We start from the raw sequence: 21,894 nt of genomic DNA, 5'->3' as shown, positions 1-21,894 counted from the left end.
CCTGGAACGTTCTCTCCTTTGAGGCTTTCCCCAGGTTTCCCTTCTCTCCTAAGCAGGCCTGGTTTTCACTCCCTCACCCTGAAGAGATGGGCTAAAGCTGGCACTGGTAAGGCGGAGTTCTTTGGCCTTCCCAACTTTCGCCTGCTTTAAAGGACCCACTAATTAAGCTAACAACCTTGTGGATTATGTGCTTGATTTTTCAGAGGTGCTTAGTGTAACCCACACCTCTTCTGGCTGTGGTGCCCCGTTTCATCCAGTGGCACTGGGACCACTTACAATGAGACTAATGTGTTCATTTTAGAGATTTAGCAGAGAGCCAGCTGGCTTTTAGCTGATGCGGTAGAGGCACACGCACTAAGCTTCAGCGGTCCCAGGTTTGGTTCTACCCCCAGATGACCAGTGTCTGCTGGAGGTACATTGAGCATCTTTTGCTCCCGTTGACTCCAACTGGAGTAGTGGATGCTCAAAAATCCTTAGAAAAAATACCCTATTGGACAGTGTTCAGACAGGAGGCAGATGTGTAGACATCAAATCTAAGCTTTCTCCAGTTCCTGAAAAACAATAGATCTAAGCAGGCTCTTTGGTTTAATTTAATTGCTTAACTGGCTCGCACCACTTGTATCTTCCCTGTCTCACAAACCTGCCATCTCTAACTCCTTCTTCCACCCCCGACCTCACACATCCAGGTTGGGCTCAGCTCTTGCTGCTTTTTCCTACCCCATGTTTCTAGAGGTTTGGCTTTACTCCACCCCTGCAGCTAAAACTTGTCCAGGTCTTCTTCATCTTGTATTTTAAAGAGAACAGGTTAGCAGAATGATCTGAAAAAATTCAATTCAGGTATGGATCCAAACCACTGACATGAGGTGCTTTATGCATGTAACTCTCATAGGGTATGTCTACACTACCACCCTAGTTCAAACTAGGGTGGTTAATGTAGGCAACTGGAGCTGCAAATGAAGCCCGGGATTTGTACAGTGTACAAATAGCCCGTGGAACGAGGTGTACCGGTAGTTCGGAATAGGGAGCCTAATCCGAACTACCTAGTTCGTGCCGCGTGTAGCCGCGTGGCACGGAGTCTGAACTAGCGGACATTTAAAAATGGCGGCGCCCGGCAACATGCAAATGAAGCCCAGGAAATTCAAATCCCGGGCTTCATTTGCAACTCCGGTTGCCTACATTAGCCACCCTAGTTCGAACTAGGGTGGTAGTGTAGACATACCCATACTTACTTGTATTGGAGTTGTGCCCTCAGAGTCTCACATCACATTGTGCTAGGTACAGTACAAGACCCCAAAACAGTCTCTGTCCCCAAAGACCCTACATTCTCAAGAACACACGCTGCAAACTAGAAGTTAGGTTAACCCTGTAATAAAGTTTTCTGGTCCATGGGCTCTTTGGTCTGGTAATATCTGTGGTCCTGTTGGATTAGTCTGTCACAGATGTTGCCAGTCCAGAGAGCGCTAGACCAGAGGGCTCCAGTGGCTAGGAACGGGGGCCAGCTAGGAATCTGGCAGCAGAGGGTCCGGCAGCCCAGCTACGGAGAGAAAGGAGGTAGGAAAGTGGAGCTGGTCTGGCAACCAGAGGGCCATTGGCTGGAACCGGGCTGGAGAGCTGGGAGCCAAGCTGGTACAGTAGGCAGGGGGCAGAGAGCCCAACCACAGCTGGCAGCAGATCCCAGTGGCTGGGCTGGCAGCAGGATCAGCAGCCATGAGGGGAACCCAGACTGGAGGCCAGGGAGAGCCTGAAGGCCAGCATCAGAGGGGCCAGAATTGACCACCCTGGGTGCAAACTCCTTTGTTCATGGTACAAGTTGGATCTCCCTGGTCAGGCACCCTCAGGACCTGACCAGTCCCGAAAAATCTCAAGACTCAAAAACATTGAAGTGAATAGGATTACTTACATGGCAAAGTTAAGCAGGTGCATAAGTGCTTGTAGAATCAAACGCTGTGGTATAAAGTAACTGAGCTATTACAAGCCAATAAAAATTGCGGTATAAATATAATGTATATCAAGGCAATGAGCTTTAAAAGTAACTCCTCCCACTCTTTGTTTTTGCTGCATACACTAGAAATACCAGTTGTAACAGTTGAACCAGACAATCTACTCCAGGCTAAGCAGTTACCTTGGGCACGCCTACCCAGGGAGCCACTACATGGGGCCATGTCTCTACCTGCTGTACTAGAGATCAATCTTCTTGCATTCGATTTAGAGGATCTAGTAAAGACCTGCTCAGTCAAATGCTGAGGGCACCCCCGATAGGCGGTGGTACTCCTCTCACTTGCAAGGAGTAAAAGAAGCTGACGGGCTCTTTTGCTCCTGTTGACCTCCCACTGTAAAGATTGGCTTAAGGTACATCAACTCCAGCTATGTTATTTACATCACTTGAGTTGTGTACCTTAAGCTGACCTTCCGAGTCTAGTATAGACCTGGCCTGACCATGAAGACTAATGTTTGCTGTAGTGTGGCCAAAGTTTCTTAGTTTGATATTTTTCAGTAAATGGATAGCAGCTCTTAGCCCACGCAACTAACATTCAACCACAGCCAGTCCACTTTCATACAACCAGAGAAATTAGCTTATTTTGGCGTGAAGGGTGAAGATGATGGAAGGTGGCAGTGCACAAAAAATGTTGGGAGGGGACAAGAGAATCTGCCTTCATTTCTAGCTGCCTGCAGCTTGGGCTCATCATTGATCTCCTTTTCATTCTCCCTTTCTGCTTCAGGCTGATGCAGAGCCAGCCCTGATGGTCTACTGCTCTTCTTTAACTGTCATCTCAGATCAGCTGACCCGAGCTAGCAGCTTTCATTCACAGCAGTTGCCAGAGAGCACACACTTCTGTATTGCCAATATTGCAAAATATTCCTCAAAGGACATTTCTTTTAAATAAGCAAGGAGGGTTAGAGTCGCTGGGGACTCACCTACGACTGAACACAGTGGAGAAGTGCAAACCTCATTGTTCAGGTCAGGTTCTTCTCTCGGCCAAAGATGAAGAACTAGAAAGCTGCACGTGATCTATGGCAACTGAAAGAAAGCCACCTTTATGACTCAGTTCTCCTTGACTGTCTTGCCCCCTTCTCATCACATTCCCAGTCATCATACACACTCTTCCCCCAATGTGATTTGCCTTGTTTTGGTCCTGGAACATTCCAGGATTGAGAGAAACACAAGATGGCCATAACACTGCTGTCCCCTGAAGACAGTTTCCCTTCTTCTGACCACTTAGCAACCCTTTTTTCCCTCGAGTAAATCCAGAACCCTCTCCAGCTTGTCTTCCCCTTCCCCCTTATGCCAGGATTTACTATCATTCAAGATATACTTACACTATATCTGGGAACAAGCCTCCCACCCGAGGTCCATGGCTTGTGTTGCAGAGCTCATGCTACTGCACTGAACAGAGCTGTGTAGACATTGAAGCTTGCACCAGACCTCAGCTGTCAAGGCCCCCCTGCTCCAAACTCCAGCTTGAGCCACATTTACCACTTGTTTTAGCACAATAGAGCAAGCCCAACAAATGCAAGTCTGTTGACCTGTGCTGGGAGACTCACTGGCCAATGTAGTGTAGACATGCCCTCTGTTTTTGTAAGATGTGTGATGAAGGCTTCTCAGCGTAAGGATCATGGGTTATCTTCTTTTCAACAATCTTAACCCACTTCACAAACTTCAGTGTACTGTACAAATAGAGAAAGACCACTACCGCTATCTAGGGAAGGCCAAGAAGATGAGCAATATATGATCTAATAAAGGAGCAAGGGAGGATAAAATTAGGTAGGGAGACAGAAAAGTTCAGTGCAAGAAAATGTTGCTACTAATTCTTAAGCTTCTGCTGGCAACAGCAGAAGAAAATTTGTAAGAAGGGGGCCTACATAGGACTCCTTAGCGATCCTGCCACAGAGCACCCACAAGTTGATACTTGCTCCCAACAATTTAAGACCCCTACACTAAATAAGCTCTATGGTGTATATGAAGGGAATGTGCATGTCACCTCACAAGTCTAGACTTACATATGGAATTTTACCCTATTATGTAGTCATGGAGCTATGATGAAAGAGCGAGTCACCTCAGCCTGACAAACAAGAAGAGATTTGATTTAATTTGATTTGTCTTGTCAAAGTATATTCCACAGGCATTTGCTATATTTTACTTGGTTAGCTCCAAGGATAGTTTTGTAGATAGAGAGTGGGATTACAGAATTTTCAGTGCTTTTAAAGAAGTTGTTCAACATGCCGTGAACACATTCATCTATAACAACAATGGACATGCAGATTCTTCTCTCTACTTCAGATAAGATACAATAGCAGTCACTGATAACACTCATGGCACATGCTATGAGAAATGATCAGAACACAGCATCAGTATTGTAATCACTGAATCAACTGTTTATAGTATTTCCCTGCCTGGAGTTTCTAGTGGGAATCTATATATTTTGCAACTCAGATAAACAGTGCAAATCATCTGCCATTCTAAAATATGTGGTTCTTTTGGCCTTATAATGTACAAATGTGTAGGATACCAGTATGGAGATTCTTTCTTTACTAGCCAATAAGCCCGTCATAAAACGGGATTTTCAGGTATTCTCTCCTGAGCTCTCTCGCTCGGTCTCTCTCTCTCTCCCCCTACTGCCTTCCCCCCCTCTCTCAGCTCTCCTCCACCTCCTGCCTCTCTCTCCATCTCTTTCTCTTCTCCCCCTCCTGCCTCTCACTCTCCCTTACTCTTCTCCTCCTCCTCCTGCCTCTCTCTTCTCCGTCTCTCCCCACCCCCTTTCCCCTTCCCTCCCGCCGTGGCGCTTGGCTGAGTGTTGCCTGCTCAACCGGGCTGCTGCCAGGGAGGGGGACGGGGCGGTGACGTACACGGCCGGGACCGTGTACATCACTGTCCTCCCTTACCCTCCTACCCTGGGGGAGCCCAAGCAGCCCCTTACATTGCTGGCAGCCCGGCTGAGGGGCGCAGCACTCAGCTGAGTGCCACAGAGGGAGGGGAAGGGGGGCGGTGATGTACTTGGCCCCGCCCCCAGGCTGCATAAGTCACCACCCCGCCCCCTTCCCCTCCCTCCATGGCAGCTCGGCTGAATGTTGCGCACTCAGCCAGGCCGCAATGTACACAGCCAGGGAGTGGGGCTGTCTACATCACCGCCCCCCTCCCCCCCGGCAGCCCAGCTGAGGGGCACACCACTCAGTGCCACGGCCAGAGGAGGAAGGGGGGGGCGGTGATGTACACGGCCCTGCCCCCTGGCCATGTACATCACTGCCCCTCCCCCCTTCCTGTCCCACCGGGACTCAGCTGAGCAGCACAGCGCCAGCGCCACTCAGCTGGGCTGCGGCTGGGGAGCAAACGGCCATTTGGGGTCCAGCTGTGGCCAGTGGCTGCACCCCCCCATCACCACCAGGTCTGCTTCCCGCCCCCCTCCTCCCGTCCAGCCCCCCGGCCCTCCGGACACTCCCCCGCCAGCACTGCTTCCCTCCTCCATTCCTTCGGGCACCCCAATCCTCTCCTACAGCCCCCGATCCCCCCCAGCTCTGCTTCCCACCTCCCTTCCAGCCAGCCCCACCCCCTCCCCCTCTCTGCATGGCACCCCGCCCCTCTTGCCCTCCCTGCGTGACACGCTGCAGCGCTTCCAGCTGAGCGTTGCTCCCGCCGGGCCCCAGTGGGGGAGCAAGCAGTGGCAAGAGGCCCTTTGGGGTCCGTGCTCTCCACGCATGGCACGCTACGGCGCTCAGTTGGGCCCTGGCAGGGGAGCAAGCGGCCCTTTGGGGTCTGGCTGCGGCCAGTGGCTGCACCCTGACCCCCCCCACCAGGTCTGCTTCCTGCATCCCTCCAGGTCTGCTTGCCGCCGCTTGCTCCCCTGCCAGGGCTGGCGGGAGCGCCGCTCAGCTGGGAGTGCCGCAGCGCGCCATGCAGGGAGGGGAAATGGGTGGGGCTGGCCAGAACGGGGGTGGAAAGCAGAGCCGGGGGGGGAGATTGGAGGCTGTGGGGCTGGAGGGGAGGATGGGGGGGGCTGGAGAAAAGGGGAAGGGAAGCAGTGCTGGGGGGGGGAGGTGTCCAGGGGGCCATGGGGCTGATCAAACCACCGCGGAGGGAGGGGAAGGGGGGGCGGGGCGCTGACGTACACGGCCAGGGGGCGTGGCCACGTACATCAGTGTTACAGACTCACAGACACTGGGCTACTATATGATGTTGTTTTGTACCCATTTTAGACTTCATACTCACTTGTATCACCTCTCTCTAATTTACATGTTCGCTCACTTGAAAGGCTACTACATAGAGAAAATGCAGTCCATGTTACCTCTTGTTAAAGATTCACACAATCAGTAGCATTAAAATTATAAATATTGCTTTATTAAATTAATTTTATCAAACTCCTAGAAAGGAATTATAGGATTTCAGTTCCAGAAACTAAATGAAGGAAACTCATTGCTGTCTTTGCAATTATGTAAATACAGATAGGAAGAGGCTGTAAGGAGTCCAACTGCTCCGAGTAAAGGCAGGGAAAAAGACAAGTTCCCTTAAGAAACACAAGGCTCAGAAATATAAAAAGTCCTAGAATACAATTAGACTAATAATTCAGTGATGGGACGTAAACTGTAACTGCGTATTATTCAGCAGTTTCCTTACAGTCCTGAACTATGAACAGAATAAAAACGTAGCTTACACAGCAGATCTCCTCCCTCTCCAAAAGAAAAGTAACATAAAAAGTTAAAAGAAGGCATTAAACTGTAAGGAAACTTGCCTCCATAAATATTAGAAATTCCCCCATTCCCATATCTATTATATAAAGTAACTAGCTGTTATAAATCAGATTCAAGTACGACAGGTGGTTGAGGCAAAATCCAGAATCTGTTCATAAGAACTGATACTGTAATACAGTAATTTGGAAGAGACAAGCAAGTACCAGAGCAGTGATCATACATCAGTGCTGCAGTACCATAGATGTGATGTGCCAGGAGAAAACTAAGATATGTCTGTTTCCAAAAATTGAGGACATTCATTTCACTCTTGGGTAATCTAATCTTAGTGCAAAATAGATGCTATGACAGCTTTAGCAAAGAGAGGTGATGCATCTTTAAGGCCAAAATCTTGTTCAGTCATCACTGTCGCTTCCAGATTCACTCAACTGCAAGTCATTTCCTAGAAAAGAAGATAAAGTCAGTTGAATGGAACTCACACAATAACTATCTTTCCCGCAAGAAAAGTTCTTTTTTTTTTTAAACCCATCCAGTATTTTCTAGTAGGAATTAAACACCAAAACATTTGGTAATGTAAACACTCATCTGTTATCTTAACTATTGGAGTGGTAATCTTACTTATGTGACCTTTGAAAGCCATGCACTGCTCACACTCAACCCACCTGTTGGTGTATGGGAATTAGTGCAAGAAGGCCAGAGGACTAGCTAGCTGCCCCACCCACCTTTTGATACTTTATCAGCAGAAAGGTGCTGGGGAATACCGTTTCATTTAATAAAAAACAAAACAGGATACAAGTTATTGGTGTTTGCAGGAGTCTAAATGCCTCTTGGATCTGTTTGAGAGCAAAGTAGTATCCAAGAGGAAAACACGTTGTTTGACGCACCTTAAAAAAACAAAAAACAAACAAAAAAACCACCACAGGTTGTGGAGCAAGACGGCAAACAAAAGATCAAAGGAAATATTTACGTATACTGTCACTGAAAAATTAATGGGAGTTATTTTTAAATGGGGCACAAGAAAAGTGATTATCCTGTGCTTGCAACAGCTGTCTACCTAGCACCAAGTAAGTTTCCCTGCTATTTTTTCCCTCCATTTGACAGTTTCTCTACCACTTTTCTCCACCATCTTCCACACAGGATGAAGTTAAAGGGGTGTTGTCAACAGTAAATCTGCATTTTTTATAAATGAGTTGGATGCAATTTCAGATACTGCATAAGTTCCTCTAGTCCCCTGCCAAATTGGTAGTTATACAATTGCATTTTCCTTTATTAAAAAATGAAACAAGGAAAGAATCTCTCTCCTGTTGTTACTGGGTGAAATGCTAGACAAATAAGAAAGCACCTAATGAAACCAACTACACACAAAATACTGTCAAATGCTCCTAACTTTGTCAATTACTGCAATCTTCAGTATTACTTAAGAGGTAAGATGAGAACCAGGGGACAGTATAAAGTGGGAGAAAGCAGATATGGATGGACCTCCAGATTGGCAGGTCAAGGTCAATGTAGGTCAAGAGTGACTGAAGCTGATGGAGTTCCCTAAAACACAAAGCTTTGTGTTTACACTTCTGTTGTTTTGCACCCTATCCTCAGTTAGCTTTCTCTCTGGAAATGGATACAGGATGGTCCTTTACAGGAGAGCAGCGAACACCCTGCCTGTGTCAGTCTATGGATGTTAAATTTAGATTAACTAATCGAACAGTTGATGGGATTTTCATTGACTATCTGATGAATCTATAAGGGCACCTCCTTCTCTGAACTGTAGCAAAAGCCCTGCCAGCAGTTGCTACAGTTCAAAAGTGGAAGCCCCACAGGGAGCGCAGGGCCAGCAGGTGACTGGCCTCGCGCTCTCTGCGTTGCCTCAGCCTTTGAAATGTACAAAAGCCCTGACTGGGCTCGTGCACATTCCAAAAGGAAGCCCCACAGGGAGTGTGGGACCAGCAGGGGACTTCCCCACTGGCCCCTCGCTCCCTGCAGGGCTTCCTTTTGAAATGTACAAGAGCCCTACTGGAGCTCTTGTTCATTTCAAAAGCACAATCGCAGCAGAAGCGGCACAAGTGGATACCCCACTTCCACCGTTTCCTGCTGTGCCTCTACCTCTGCTGCCCCCCGCGGAGATGATGCTGGGGGGATAGAGGCAGCAAGGGGCAGGAAGCGAGTAGTCACATCACTAGTCGACTATCCGATAAGCTTATGCTTATCAGATAGTCAACCAGTTGCTTACATCCCTATGTCAGTCCCAAAGTTTTTAGCACCTTTCCTGCTTAGAGTATCAAAAGGTGGGTGGGGAAGCTAACTCGTCTGCTGTGTCCCACTTGCATTAATTCACACACACACACACACACACACACACACACACACACACAGAAACAGGTGGGTTGAGTGTGAGCAATGCATGGCTTTCAAAGGTCACAAGTGATGTGACCTCAAACTACCACGGTGTGCTTGTAAACTGCACAGGTGGAGCCTCTGGAGTGCAGGAGGAGAACCGCTGCAGAGCCATGCTCCTCACTGCAGCCAGTGTGCAGTGCCTTTTCATCTCAGATCATTCTTCTCTTTTGGTGCACCTAACACTGCAAAGACATTTGTGGGGGCCAGAGTCGGTACACATCTGCAGAGCTGCTTAAAGCGTTAAATGGGTAATTCTGGATTAGAGCTAAATTCTATGCAGGTTTATAGCTAAGCCAGCCCAAAGTTTTAGATGGCTCACAAGGGTCAGAGGATTCACCCCCCTTGCAGCAGAACTCTAAAGTCCCCCAGGGACAGTGGGCTCCTTGTGCGGTTTTGGTATTGCTGCAAGTTTAAGATAGTGTGTTTCACTATGACAGTTTTAACTGACGCCATCAGCCACCTGTACTTGGACATAAATCTTTCAATGGGAGCTTTGCCAGCTGTGAACCAGCCATTAGTCACTAAGACAGTTCATTTTATTCTCAAAAGTGTTTTCTATAAATGTGTGTAGAATAACACGTTTGAAAATACTTCCATGTCTGAGTGAAGGGACTGAGGTATATGGAACTTTCTAAATATAGGCTTCATCTAACAAGCAGCGTATTTACTTTAGGCCATCAAAGTTAAACCAAAAAAGTTTAGCCCCCTTGCATAACCATTGAATGTTTTCGGACTACTCTTTTTTCTGTGAAGGTGATATGTGAAAATAAGGCTTTAAATAGAAAACTGATTGTAAGCTTAGCTATGTCACCACAATATACAACTGTACTACGTCATTACCAATTTTAATTCTTTGTATTGGTGAAACAAAAGGGGACATACTGTGTATGACATTTTCAGTATAACCAGCGTAAACTGTCCAAAAACTTCAGTGTACATTATCACTAAATTAGGGCCTATAATCAAGTTTTTCCAAATTTGGAGCCTGCCATTAGGAATCCAATTAAAAAATGTGGCTTGTTTTCAAAGGCAACATCAATAGCAGCAGCGGGTACTCATCAGTTCTGAAAAGTTAGACCATGTTTTGTTTGTTTGGTGCTAAGTGAAGACTTTTACGTAGGACAGTCTTGCTTGCTGCTGTTCAAACCAGTGACGTGCCTCTTTCTGGGCAACAATATGTATTTAAAAATCCCAGTTGTACTTTAAATATCGTAAGTTTGTCATAATTGTAATAATCTCCTATCCCTTCAACATGGAAAAAGGTAAGAAAAATTCTCTCTTCCCTACATACATAGAAGGGGATTGGTACCTTAGAAAAGACTCTATGAATCACAAGATTTCGGAGTGGATTAGGACAGTGGCTCTAAACCTTTCTAGACTACTGTACCCCTATCAGGACTCTGATTTGTCTTGCATACCCCCAAAGTTCACCTCAAATAACTACTTGCTTACAAAATCAGATATATGAATACAGACATGTCCTAGCACACTACTACTGAGAAATTGATTACTCATTTTTACCATGCAATTATAAACTAAATCGATGAATCTGAATACAAATATTGTACATACATTTCAATATGTACTCATATGCAGAAGGGAATAACCAAGTCATTGTCTGCATGAAATTTTAGTTTGTACTGAATTCACCAGTGCTTTTTACGTAGCCTGTTATAAAACCAAGCAAATATCTAGATCTGGGTGGGGAACCTAAGGCTCACCTGGATCTGGCCCCGAGGCTTGGAGCTCCCCCTCAGCATTGGGGAACCTGTGCTGGTGCTCCAGCCCCCCACTGATCTCCTTGTGGGCTGAAGCACACAAAATCACCTAGCCTGGGTTCAACTGATTTTTCTGTGGGTCAGTGGCCCCTGACCCAAAAAAGGCTCCCCAACCCTGATCTAGATCAAGGGCTCTCAAATGTAATTGCATCAGGGCCCCTCTTCTGACAAGAAAAATTACTACATGACCCCAGGAAGGAGGGGAGGGGACAGAAGCCTGAGCCTGCCCTCAGTTGGGTGGCCAAAGAGAGTATGAGCCTCACTGCCCAATGTGGGGAATACAGGGGAGGCAAAATAGAAGCCCAAGGGCTTCAGCTCCAAACAATAAGATTTGGGATTCAGCTTCAACCCAAGACCCCAACAAGTCTAATAACACCCCTAGCGAGACCCACACTGAGAACCACTAATCTAGATGAGCTGATATACTCCCTGGGTGACCTCTGCGTATCCCCAAAGGTTTGTATACCCCTGGCTGAGAACTGCTGGATTAGGATAACTCCCTTTTGTAAGTGAGTATTATCAGAACAATATTATTCCAGTATCATCTATTCAGGAAATTACACTCGCATGTTTTGGGAGTGCCAAAGCAATTCAAGCATTTTCAAGTCACATTACTGCCCTACAGTCCCAGTACATGCAATTGTGAGGAAGCCAGTATGGCCTATGACATATTAAATTGCATCAGCTTTAATTTAATATTCTTGCTGATCAAGTAACTTTTAGCCCAACTTCTAATTCAGAATAAGCAAACAAACCCCGGCATCTCTTCCCACGATTTTAAATTACAAAAGAGAGATAGTTAGAGTCTATGGTTTCCTTTTAGGTTTCTGAAGCTTGAGATTGTTCTTTTTTTAGTGCACTGTCTTTTTGTACTTACTTAGTGTATTCATCATATGGCCACCACGCTCTTGTGATTTGTTATGACTGGCATCCATGTCAGGGGTGGCCTGTTGTGGTATGGCAGACATGGTAGGCTGTGGTTGCAAGCAAGGCATTGACATAGGGAGAGAAGGCCTAGCCCCTTCATCTTCTGAATCACTAGAACTATTTTCACTGCTGGATGAAGACGACGATGAACTTCTTGATTCAGATGAACTGTCAGAGCTACTCATCTGGTCCATGACGCTAGCCTCTGCCTTTAGCTCTGAAAATACGATGCAGAATAACTGAGAAACAAAGCAAGATAAGTCTCCTGGTTTAAAGGAGATGGTAACAAGGGAAGTGCTGCACAAGCGACTAGAGTGAATGTCACAATATTATTACAAGTCGAGTGATTAAACTGAAAGACACAAGATCCAGGAGTAAAGTGTAAAGTACAAGCAACTTGATCACCTTACTTGTACGCTATACTCTTCTCCTCCACTCTTTGCAGTCTTATTTTTAGGCCATACGCTTTTCAGAGCAGAGATGTATTAGGGTTCAGATAAGGCTGGCAGCCAAGGTGCCCCTACACTCCAGTGGGCAGCAAACCCTAACTCGTCCTTAATATCTGCCTCTGATTAGCAAGTTTCATTTTTTCAGGTTTTGTTTAACAGATGTCTTACAGGAGTCAATAACTCAAGTTAGAATCAAGGGACAAATAGTGAAAAAAGGAACTGGTCAGTGGAACATCTGATGGTGCAGCAGCGATGGATAGCAGCAATTTTGGCATTATAACCAACATGTACATGTTTGTCTCAACATTCATTGTTCTCAATCCCAAATTAAGCTTTGTGGGATACATGGAGTGATTGCCCATATTTTAAAATTATGCAGCAGTTTCATTAAATCTTTGTTGAATCTTTTTATAGAACTAGGGAAAATTTAGAACAGCTCACAGGAAACCATCCAGACCCCAGCACATAATTTACTGTGGCCAAACAAATAAACCTCATTGGCAGCATATAGGGACAGAGCTTTGGGATATGTTAGTCTTGGTGACTCATTCAGAACAGGTTTTAAACAAAACAAACAGACCATGGAGAAAAATTCTCAGGTTTCTCATGCACTTGAGCACCACTTCATTTCTTTTGCAACCTTTGGTATTTTTAAATTGCCTTTTTGTGAAGTAAGACTCTCTGGTCAAAATTTGTCTAAACCAGAAAGAAAGGCACCTGCATAACGAGAGAGATCTGGAAAAAAGCTGTTTAAAAGAAACCAGAGCACCCTTAAGAGCCAATATCAATTCAGAATAATGAAACTACCACCTGTTAACATTCAAATAGCAAGTGATTAACACTGCTTTTCTTCCCCATCCACTAAAAAAAAAAAAAAGTGAGTCTCCTTCAAAATTAAATACAAAGATTCCTACCAAAGTAAAGTCTCCCCAAAGCACAAGAATATGATTTATATTATTTGGGGAGAATGTGGAGTCTCCCCAAAGCACAAGTTCTCAAGAATGAGACTTATATAAATGTTCAGTTGTCTCTTATCAGAGGGGTAGCTGTGTTAGGTGCCACAGGACTTCTTGCCGCTTTTGCAGATTCAAACTTATAGACTAACAGAAGTGTTGGGGCATAAGCTTTCGTGGGCAAAGACCCACTTCGTCAGAGTCTTATTTGCATGCATCTGACAAAGTGGGTCTTTGCCCACGAAAGCTTATGCTCCAACACTTCTGTTAGTCTATAAGGTGCCACAGGACTCCTCGCCGCTTTTGCAGTTGTCTCTTAACCCTACAGGGAACCACTTCGCAAGTCTGATCTGATTTTGAAAAGTAGGTTGCTGTTTGAATCGCGGATTAGATTTACATGATAATGAGTCTATACAAAAGTAACGTTTTATTTAAAAAAAACTAATGCATTTTAACCAACGATTTGTTGTACACAAAAGGCAAAGAATGAGGAAGGACAGGTTGAGTGAGGAAGTGGGGGATTGGCTAGCATGGCTTCAGTGCCACAACCCTACAATTGAGCCGGTATCTTAGGGTAACAGCAGTGGCAGGACTCAATGAGAAGGAAAGCAATGCTAATTGTGACCGTCAAAAGATCTGACTCTCAATCCTAAATGGTTTCATATACTGTTGAATTACTACTCTCCTCAAAACAACCACTAAACTTTAAAGGACACTGCCTAGGTAACAGCTTCCAGTGTGCACCTCATTCAAAACCCTCATTCATGACTCTCTACCTGGCTTTTTCTTTGTAATGTTGGTCTGCACAATTTATGAAACAGTAAGTGATACAGTTGTAGTTTACCTCTCTCGATGTCGTCCATTGGAGAAGATGGAGACATCTTTTCTTTTGGTGGAGAATTTTTAACATTGTTTGGAGTCTTATTGGCATTTCGCATTTGCTGCTGTTGCTGCTCAATACGAGACTGAACTTTACTGCTTCCTTCAGCTCTGTACGACAGAGTGAAACATTTCAATTGATTCCAGAGAACAATATTTAAACAAAATAAAAACACACACTACTCTGAGCTCTGTGTTAAGCTATCCATTATGGTTTCCTTCAATGTATTGCTAGTGTTTTACATTTCTAACACAGTGACAACGGTTCCCAAACTTTTGAATAAAGTGACTCACCAATTGCATTTTGTATTTTTTGTGACCCAGTATTACCTATATGTACCCTCCGTCCCAGCACACCACAACCCCCCCGCTATTCCTGGCTGGGTGCAGCCCAGTACGGCCTCAGAAGAAGGAAGTCTGGAGTACAAGCTGACCCCACACTCATGCTGCAGTGGTGACTTCTGTCTTGTGGGACCAGAACTGGCTACCCACTCCTGGCACATGCGATCACAGCACTGCTCAAGTTTGGCCTGATGTCCTTTCCCTCACCATCAGACTTCCCCTCTAGACCAGGCTGGGAGAGGTGTATATCTGCCTAGGCAAGGGCACAGTGATAGGTTGCCATATCCAAGGCTAGATTAACATATCTTGGGACCCACTATTTGGAAAACACTGCAATGCTACAGTGATATATAGCAACATATAGGGACAAGGAGTAGTGTTATTTTGATGTACAAGGTTCATTGATGCCATTTGCAGTGGCCTTTTAACTGCCCATCCTCTACTATGCTGTTTCACATTTTCCTCAGTCATCCATTAACACTTCATTAGAATTCTGGTAGAAGGGAGTTATATGTGGACAAAGCATCAGAATGTGCATTAATGGGAATTACATAATCAGTATCACAAGAATTGGTCCTCAAAATTTTGCTAAAGTCTTTCACAAAAATTTAAGCTATTTTATTTACATAGTTCAAAGTCAGAAACATCAGCCAAACCATTTCATATGTATAGCAAAAAGCAGTTTTCCAAGCTTACTATGAGAAAACAATTATTGTCTCTTGCAAGGATATGCAATGTTTCTATTTAAAACCCATCCCTACCAGCCTTGACTTGAAAGCTATAAAGTCCTTTTTTTTTCCCTCAGAAAAATAATGACATACTTTTTCATTCCATTGAACATGGGTAGGTTTTTGTAAGGATCATGTTTGAAAAAAAGTTTAATTTTGCTAAAATCTAAGAATAGTTGGTATGTATCCTAAAATAGATTTTCAGCTATTTCTAAAGGTTTGTCTCCATGGTGTGTTGGTACACACCAGCTAGAGTATAAATTCTAATGAACAACTATGACATGCACTAATTGGCCACATGGTCCCTGCTGGCACACACTAAAAGTTTTCTGTGTGCTGATATATTCCTGTTTCAAAACTATACTAAATGAATGTGCACATGTCTACGTGTGCATTAACTGGCAAACAAGGTGGTGTGCAGTAGAATATATACCCCACCTGATGTGAACCAAAATACCATGTCCTATACCATTTTCATAATGAGTTAGAGACATGGCAGTTTCTTGTATCAATCACCTACCTGGTTTTTTTCACAGTGATATTACTGCTAAGTTTTTCCAGTCGACATTCTCCAGTGTCATGATTGATAATTAAGATACATTCCTTTAGATAAGGTTTCTTGGAGCCCTTGAAAACTGTTACTGGTGGAGTTGAACCCTATTTCAATTGGAAAAATATCTAATTAGCATTATACATATAAGTCTATTGAAATGTAAACAGAGAATAAGCCTTTACAGTAATTAAAAATTCATTGTAACTAATCATTTATAGCCTTTTTAAATTTGTTGCTAATTCAGGTGAAACTCAGATTCATAATAACTAAGGGTGAAATCCTGGTCCCGCTGCAGTCACTAGAAATGTTGCCATTGACTACAGCATAGCCTCAATTTCACCCAGCCAGTTAGAAATAAACTGGTAGTCTCAGTCCAGTTTCTAACAGATAGGCACACATGATAAAAGTACCATCAAAAACTTTAACCCTTGTCGACAATATCAGAAAAGCAGTCTGGGATTACAGGAGACTGAATTTTCCTCAGAAACGGTGCCCTCCCACCACTTTGAGTGTTGCACAGCAGCCAATGTCTGAGCTGTACTTGTTTTACAGACAGAGAAGTTTAGGGCTGTCAAATACAACATATTTGAAATGTGAAACATTCCTATACTCAACATATCCGCTGATTCAGTAAGAAAAGCCTTTCCTTTTGAAAGTACTTCCTAATGATAATTAGTACTTCCTAATGATAATCAGCCCTCACCTCAATGTTTGGCAGTGTTATTGTCACCTGTTCACCTTTGCCAACTTCAAGGTCTCCTTCAGAGGATGTATCAATAGATGCAGGTTTGAAGTCATCTACAAGTTAAAAAAAAAACACGAACAACCTGATTTTCATGAGTCCCTTAAATACTGACACACGCATCATAAAATCTAAAGGTGGTGAGTTTGGGGGACACTTAAAATCAACAACTCAGTATCTTCACTAGTGCAGCATCCACCATTCCCTTAGCAGATTTTTCCACTAGGCACAGACCCTCTCAGTCAAGGAGGTTTTCCTGATATTCAACCTAAATTTTATTAAGTGTTGGTGTTAGAGCTCTTCAAAAAAATAATCAAAATAAAAATCTTTCAATAAGGAAAGTTTCTTCTGTTTACCTCACATTAAAAAAGGCCAAATCAGTTTGCTGATACTTGAAGAAAACAATTACCACAGAATTACTTTGGGGTTGAGAAAATTTCAGCCCAAAAAAATGAAAGTAGACTTGAAATACATATGCAGTCCTAACTATAGCATGCTCTTATTTTATTAACAACATCCAAGACAAAATCATACACACTAGATCTCTTTTACTATCCATCTTTCTTAGAAGCCCAACGATGTCTCCATTTGTGCTAGGATTTTCCCTCTTTGCATATTTCAAAGAGCTGGAAAATTAGAGTTGAACATTAGTTTGTTTCATTAAAGTTGGCAGCCCTGCTAACACAGCTAGCATAATTTATTGCCAATGTCCTAAACAAGCTCCAACAGTCTCAAGCTTCGGCTAGCAGCATTTTACAGACCTAAGCATCAAAGTTCTGGTGCTTCTTGTGGTAGGAATGAGACTATGTGTGTCCTCATTGGGTGCTACTGCATAACTAGCACTTTGGGTCACCTTTCCAGAAATGGGTGACTAAATAAATGTCCAGTTTACCTGCTCACAAGAAGTGTAATAGCTAAGAGTACAATAATAAATATTAGAGAAAAATATGAATGTGAGATGAATTTAATGTTAATAAATGCCAAGTAATGAATATTGGAAAACACAATCCAAACTATACATATTAAGTGATGGGGACTAAATTAGCAGTTACTACTCTAGAGAGAGATCTTGGAATCTCTGTGGATAGTTCTCTGAAAACATCCACTCAATGTACAGCAAATTCAAAAAAAGAAAACAATGTTAGGAATCACTAAGAATGGTATAGAGAGTAAGACAGAGAATATTTTATTGCATCTGTATAAATACATGGTATGCCCTCATCTTGAATACTGAGTAGAGATGTGGTCACCTCATCTTTAAAAAAAAATAAAAAATAAAAATATCTTGGCACTGAAAAAAGTCCAGAAAACAACAACGATGAGGGTTATGGAATGGCTGCTATATAAGAGATTAATAAGACTGGGACTTTTCAGAGCTGCTAGTGGGATTCCACAGCCGCAGCAGAGCCTAAAGTTAAAATGGTTAAATGAATAACCATTTTATTTACTCCTTCCATAAGACAAGAACTAGGGATCACCAAATGAAATTAATAAGTAGCAGGTTTAATACAAACACAATGAAGTACTTCATCACACAATGCACAGTCAATCTGTGTAACTCCTTGCAAGAGGATGTTGCGAAGGCTACAACAGGATTCAAAAAAGAATTAGATAAATTTCTGGACAAAAGGTCCATCAATAACTATTTGCCAGGATGGACAGGATTGATGTCCCTAGCCTCTGTCTGTCAAAAGCTGGGAATGGGTGACAGAAGATGGATCACTTGATGATTCCCTGCTCTGTTCATTCCCCCATGGCACCTAGCATTGGCCACTATCAGAAGACAGGATACTTGGCTAGACGGACCTTTGTTCTGACCTAGTATGGCCGTTGTTCTATTCTTATGGCTCTTCTGTTTATTTTGCACATTTGAACTCAGTGTTGCTAACTTTCTTGTGTCCCCCCCCCCACACACACACACACAGGATGACAAGGAAGAGAAAAATTTTGAAACAGAAAAAAGGGATTATAAAACCATAATAGTCAGCAGGAAAATGTATGGGCAGTGGATTACTAGAGCCTATTTTTACTTTTTGTTTAAGCACTGAACAGATTGCAAGTTACAACACCCCTTTAAATCCACTCACAGTATTAGGTTTCTCTTACAACCGCCTCCCCAAAGATGTGGCCACTTTTATAAATATGATTCATTTTGCTCATAGAATACACAATATCCATCTTATCTCACTTTATGAGAGCACTTTTGATAATCTCCAGAGAACACGTGAGATACCGAACCTTGGGGATCATTCCATAAATAATGAGACTGCAGAACAAAAGCTGCAGCCCTAAATTACCAGAACCTTAATCCTAACAGCATTTGTCTCCTAGATACCTTCAGAATCTGTGAGAACACACCTCCCAGGATAGTAGTTATTATGCACTCAGGAAGGGCACACTAGCTTTGAGAGCAATATTGCTTTTAATCTTGGATTGTTGTAAGCCCTGCCATCGCTAAGGGCAGGGTTTCAGCCCAAACTCAAGATTTATGTAGCATTGTGCCAAGACACTGTTGTTTCCCAAAACGTACCTTAATGCCTGATACGTGATTTTAGTATCCAGAAAAGGAAGTAATAGATGAAGAACGCAGGCACTGTGAGAACTTCACCCCAAACTTCACTCGCAACGCACCTGCTCATTAGCTTAACTCTGAGTCGACTGTGAACAATAACTTCAACTGCGGAAAACTCTATGGTTTTATATCCAAGTAATTAGATTAGTATTTGAGAAACGTAGGTTCAATTCCCAGCTCTGCCACAGACTCCCTGTATGACCTCATGAAATCCACTTCATCTTTCTGGGTCTCAATTCTACATCTCATGGTTGTATGTTAAATCCCTTTCTCTCTTTCTTTTATCATCTTTTTAGACTTTAGGAATTGTTTCTTATCAAATGTCTATATAATATCTACCTCAGTAGAGTCCTGGTATTAGTGAGAGGTTCTAGGTTGGGGTGAGGAACCTTTTTCCTATCTGGGGTCACTGACCCACAGAGGAAAAAAAAAAGTTGGGGAACACACAAAAGCCCCATGGGGAGGGGAGGATGGAGGCCAGGAGCTTCCCCTAGGCTCTGGGGTGAGAAATAAAGGATTCAGAGTGCATAACAGGACTCCAGGCTGGGACAGGGTTGAGGTGTGGGTTGTGGCTGAGGCTTGGGATACAGGAGAGGGCTCTGGGCTGGAGTCAAGGGGTTTGTAGTAGGAATGTTAGCAAGTAGTCGACTACTCAAGGATTATCAGGTAGCTGAGTGGAGTACTTGACTACTTGCTCCCCCCCTTGCTGCCTTTATCAGAGGCGGCGGGGGGCAGGATAGGGGAGGCTGCTCCAGCAGCAGCCGCCCCTGTTCACGGTGGCCGGGATTGGCTGCAGCCAAGGGCTATTGCTGGAGATGCCCCTGCCCATGGCCAGCCCTGGCCACCGCAAACAGGGGCTGCTGGACTCTGCGTGAGCCAGGACCAAACAGTCCCAGCTCACGCTGGTCCGAGACGCTGCTCCTCTGCATTTTAAATGTAGTAAGAGTCCGGCGACTCTTATTACACTTAAAAAGCAGAGCTGCAGTGTGGTTGGCTGCCAGAGCTGACACAAGTCAGGACTACTCAGTCCTGACTCCAGCAGGCACCAGGAGCTACCCCCGCTGCAGCTCTGAAAATCGGTCCATTATCGACAGATCGTGTAGTTGATACAAATTGTATCAACTACACGATTAGCCAGATCACCATTTAACATCCTTAGTGGGACTGTTGGAGGGGGTGCAGGCTCTTGGGGAATGGAGCAGGAGGTTGAGGATGGAAGGACTTTTGGGATCAGGCTCCAGAAGGGAGTTCGGGTGCAGGAGAGATTTCAGAGTGTGGGTTCCCCACCAGCAGCCTCAATGACTTGATCTCCTCAACTCCTGATCTACTCTATCTTCACCTTCATCCTCTCATTCTTCACAGGCTCATTCTCACAACAGGAAAATGCCAGGGTAAAGGAAATTAAAAAACCCATAAGCCTGCACCCTCCCCCACCACCTGCCTCTCCATCTACTGCCACATCTCTCAACCCAAAGGAGGAGCCACCTGCAACCACTATCTCAATTACATCTCCTTCAACTCCATCTGCCAGCCTAAAGAGCACTTGTACAACATAAGTACGGAGACGGACAGGTTACAGGCTGTCCATAAGGGTGCTGGTTTCCTCTGAGGTGTGACTAGCCAGGAAGTGACATGTCTGAAGGGAGGCTGACCTCCCCTGCAGTGTGACCAACCGAGTAATGCCAGGCCCAGGGCAGAGGGGGTTACAGGTGTGTGGTGAGTATGACCAACCAGTCTGTGCCATACCCTGAGGGAAGGGAAGGGAGTTATAGAAGTGGTGGGGGAATTCAGTTTTCTCCTGGGGCGTGACCAGCCAGCTGGTGCCATGCCCCAGGGAATATGACTGAGGTGCTGAGAGAATTCTGATCTTTCCTAGGGTGTGACCAGCCAGGCAGCCCAGTGCCCTGGGGGAATTCTGATCCCCCGGGGAATTCTGATCCCCCTGGGGGTGCAACCAGACAGGCAGTGCCATGCCCCAAGGGGAAGGGAGAAGAGCCGCGGGCGTGCTGAGGAATTCAGCGCTCTCCTGGAGCATGACCAGCCAAGCAGTGCCATGCCCAGGGACGTGGGGGTTGATACAGGAGTGCTGGTGGATTCCAATCGTTCATGGGGTGTGACCAGCCAAGCAGCGCAGTGCCCGAGGGAGGACACAGGGTGCTGGGGATCCCAAGTGCCGGGGGATGTGATCGGCCAAGCGATGCCAGATATAAGTGTGTGTGTGGGGGGGGGGGGGGTATCCACAGGGATGCCAGGAGGATGCTGATCGTCTCTGGGCTGTGGCCAGCCAGGAGCTGTGGTATCCCAGGACAGGGAGAAATCACGGTGGTATCCCAGGACAGGGAGAAATCACGGTGGTATCCCAGGACAGGGAGAAATCACGGGGATGCCATGCCAGGGGGACTGGGAGCAGCCAGGCGGTGCTGGGGGGGGCGGTCACAGAGGTGCCAGGGGACCAGGTGTGTAGGGAGGTCACGGGAGAGCCCCAGGGCTGTGACCTGCCAGGTGAGGGGGGGGGGGGCGCTGACCATGCGAGGCCCACGGAGGGGGGCGACTCACTCCGGGGGGGGCCATGCCCCCACCGCCCAGACCCGCCCGCCCGCCCGCGCACTCACAGCGGACCGTGTGGAAGGCGCAGCGCGGCTGCTTCTCGAAGCTCTCGCCCAGCTTCAGCGCGCGCTCCTTGGGGTCGAAGAGCTGCGGGGCCGCGCCGTTCATAGCGGCTCCCCGCGCCGCCTCACACCATCGGCTCCCCGCGCAGCCCACGCCGCCGCGGAACATGCCCTCTCCGCCGGGGGGGGGCGCCACGCCCACCCGGCCCCCTGACTGGAGGCTGCTCGTCCTGGCTCCGCCCGCGCCAGGGGGCGGGGTCGCAACTGCGACCGGTACCGCCCACCCAGTCCCC

The 21,894-nt window shown here is 45.5% G+C and overlaps 1 protein-coding gene across 1 annotated transcript; it reads right to left on the bottom strand.

Moving 5' to 3' along the window:
• Positions 1 to 6,309: 6,309 nt before the first annotated feature.
• EAF2 (ELL associated factor 2) lies at positions 6,310 to 21,799 on the bottom strand. Its single transcript, XM_075933106.2, has 6 exons — positions 21,605 to 21,799; positions 16,382 to 16,476; positions 15,646 to 15,782; positions 14,021 to 14,166; positions 11,725 to 11,991; positions 6,310 to 7,120 (listed from the first exon to the last, which is right to left on the bottom strand). Exons 1-6 carry the CDS (start codon positions 21,768 to 21,770, stop codon positions 7,074 to 7,076), a joined length of 858 nt encoding a protein of 285 aa, XP_075789221.1. The 5' UTR covers positions 21,771 to 21,799; the 3' UTR covers positions 6,310 to 7,073.
• Positions 21,800 to 21,894: the final 95 nt, after the last annotated feature.

This window comes from Pelodiscus sinensis, chromosome 7 (assembly GCF_052426305.1).
Source record: "Pelodiscus sinensis isolate ZL-2025 chromosome 7, ASM5242630v1, whole genome shotgun sequence".
Lineage (NCBI taxonomy): Eukaryota > Metazoa > Chordata > Testudines > Trionychidae > Pelodiscus > Pelodiscus sinensis.
This window is presented reverse-complemented; position numbering and strand designations above follow the sequence as displayed.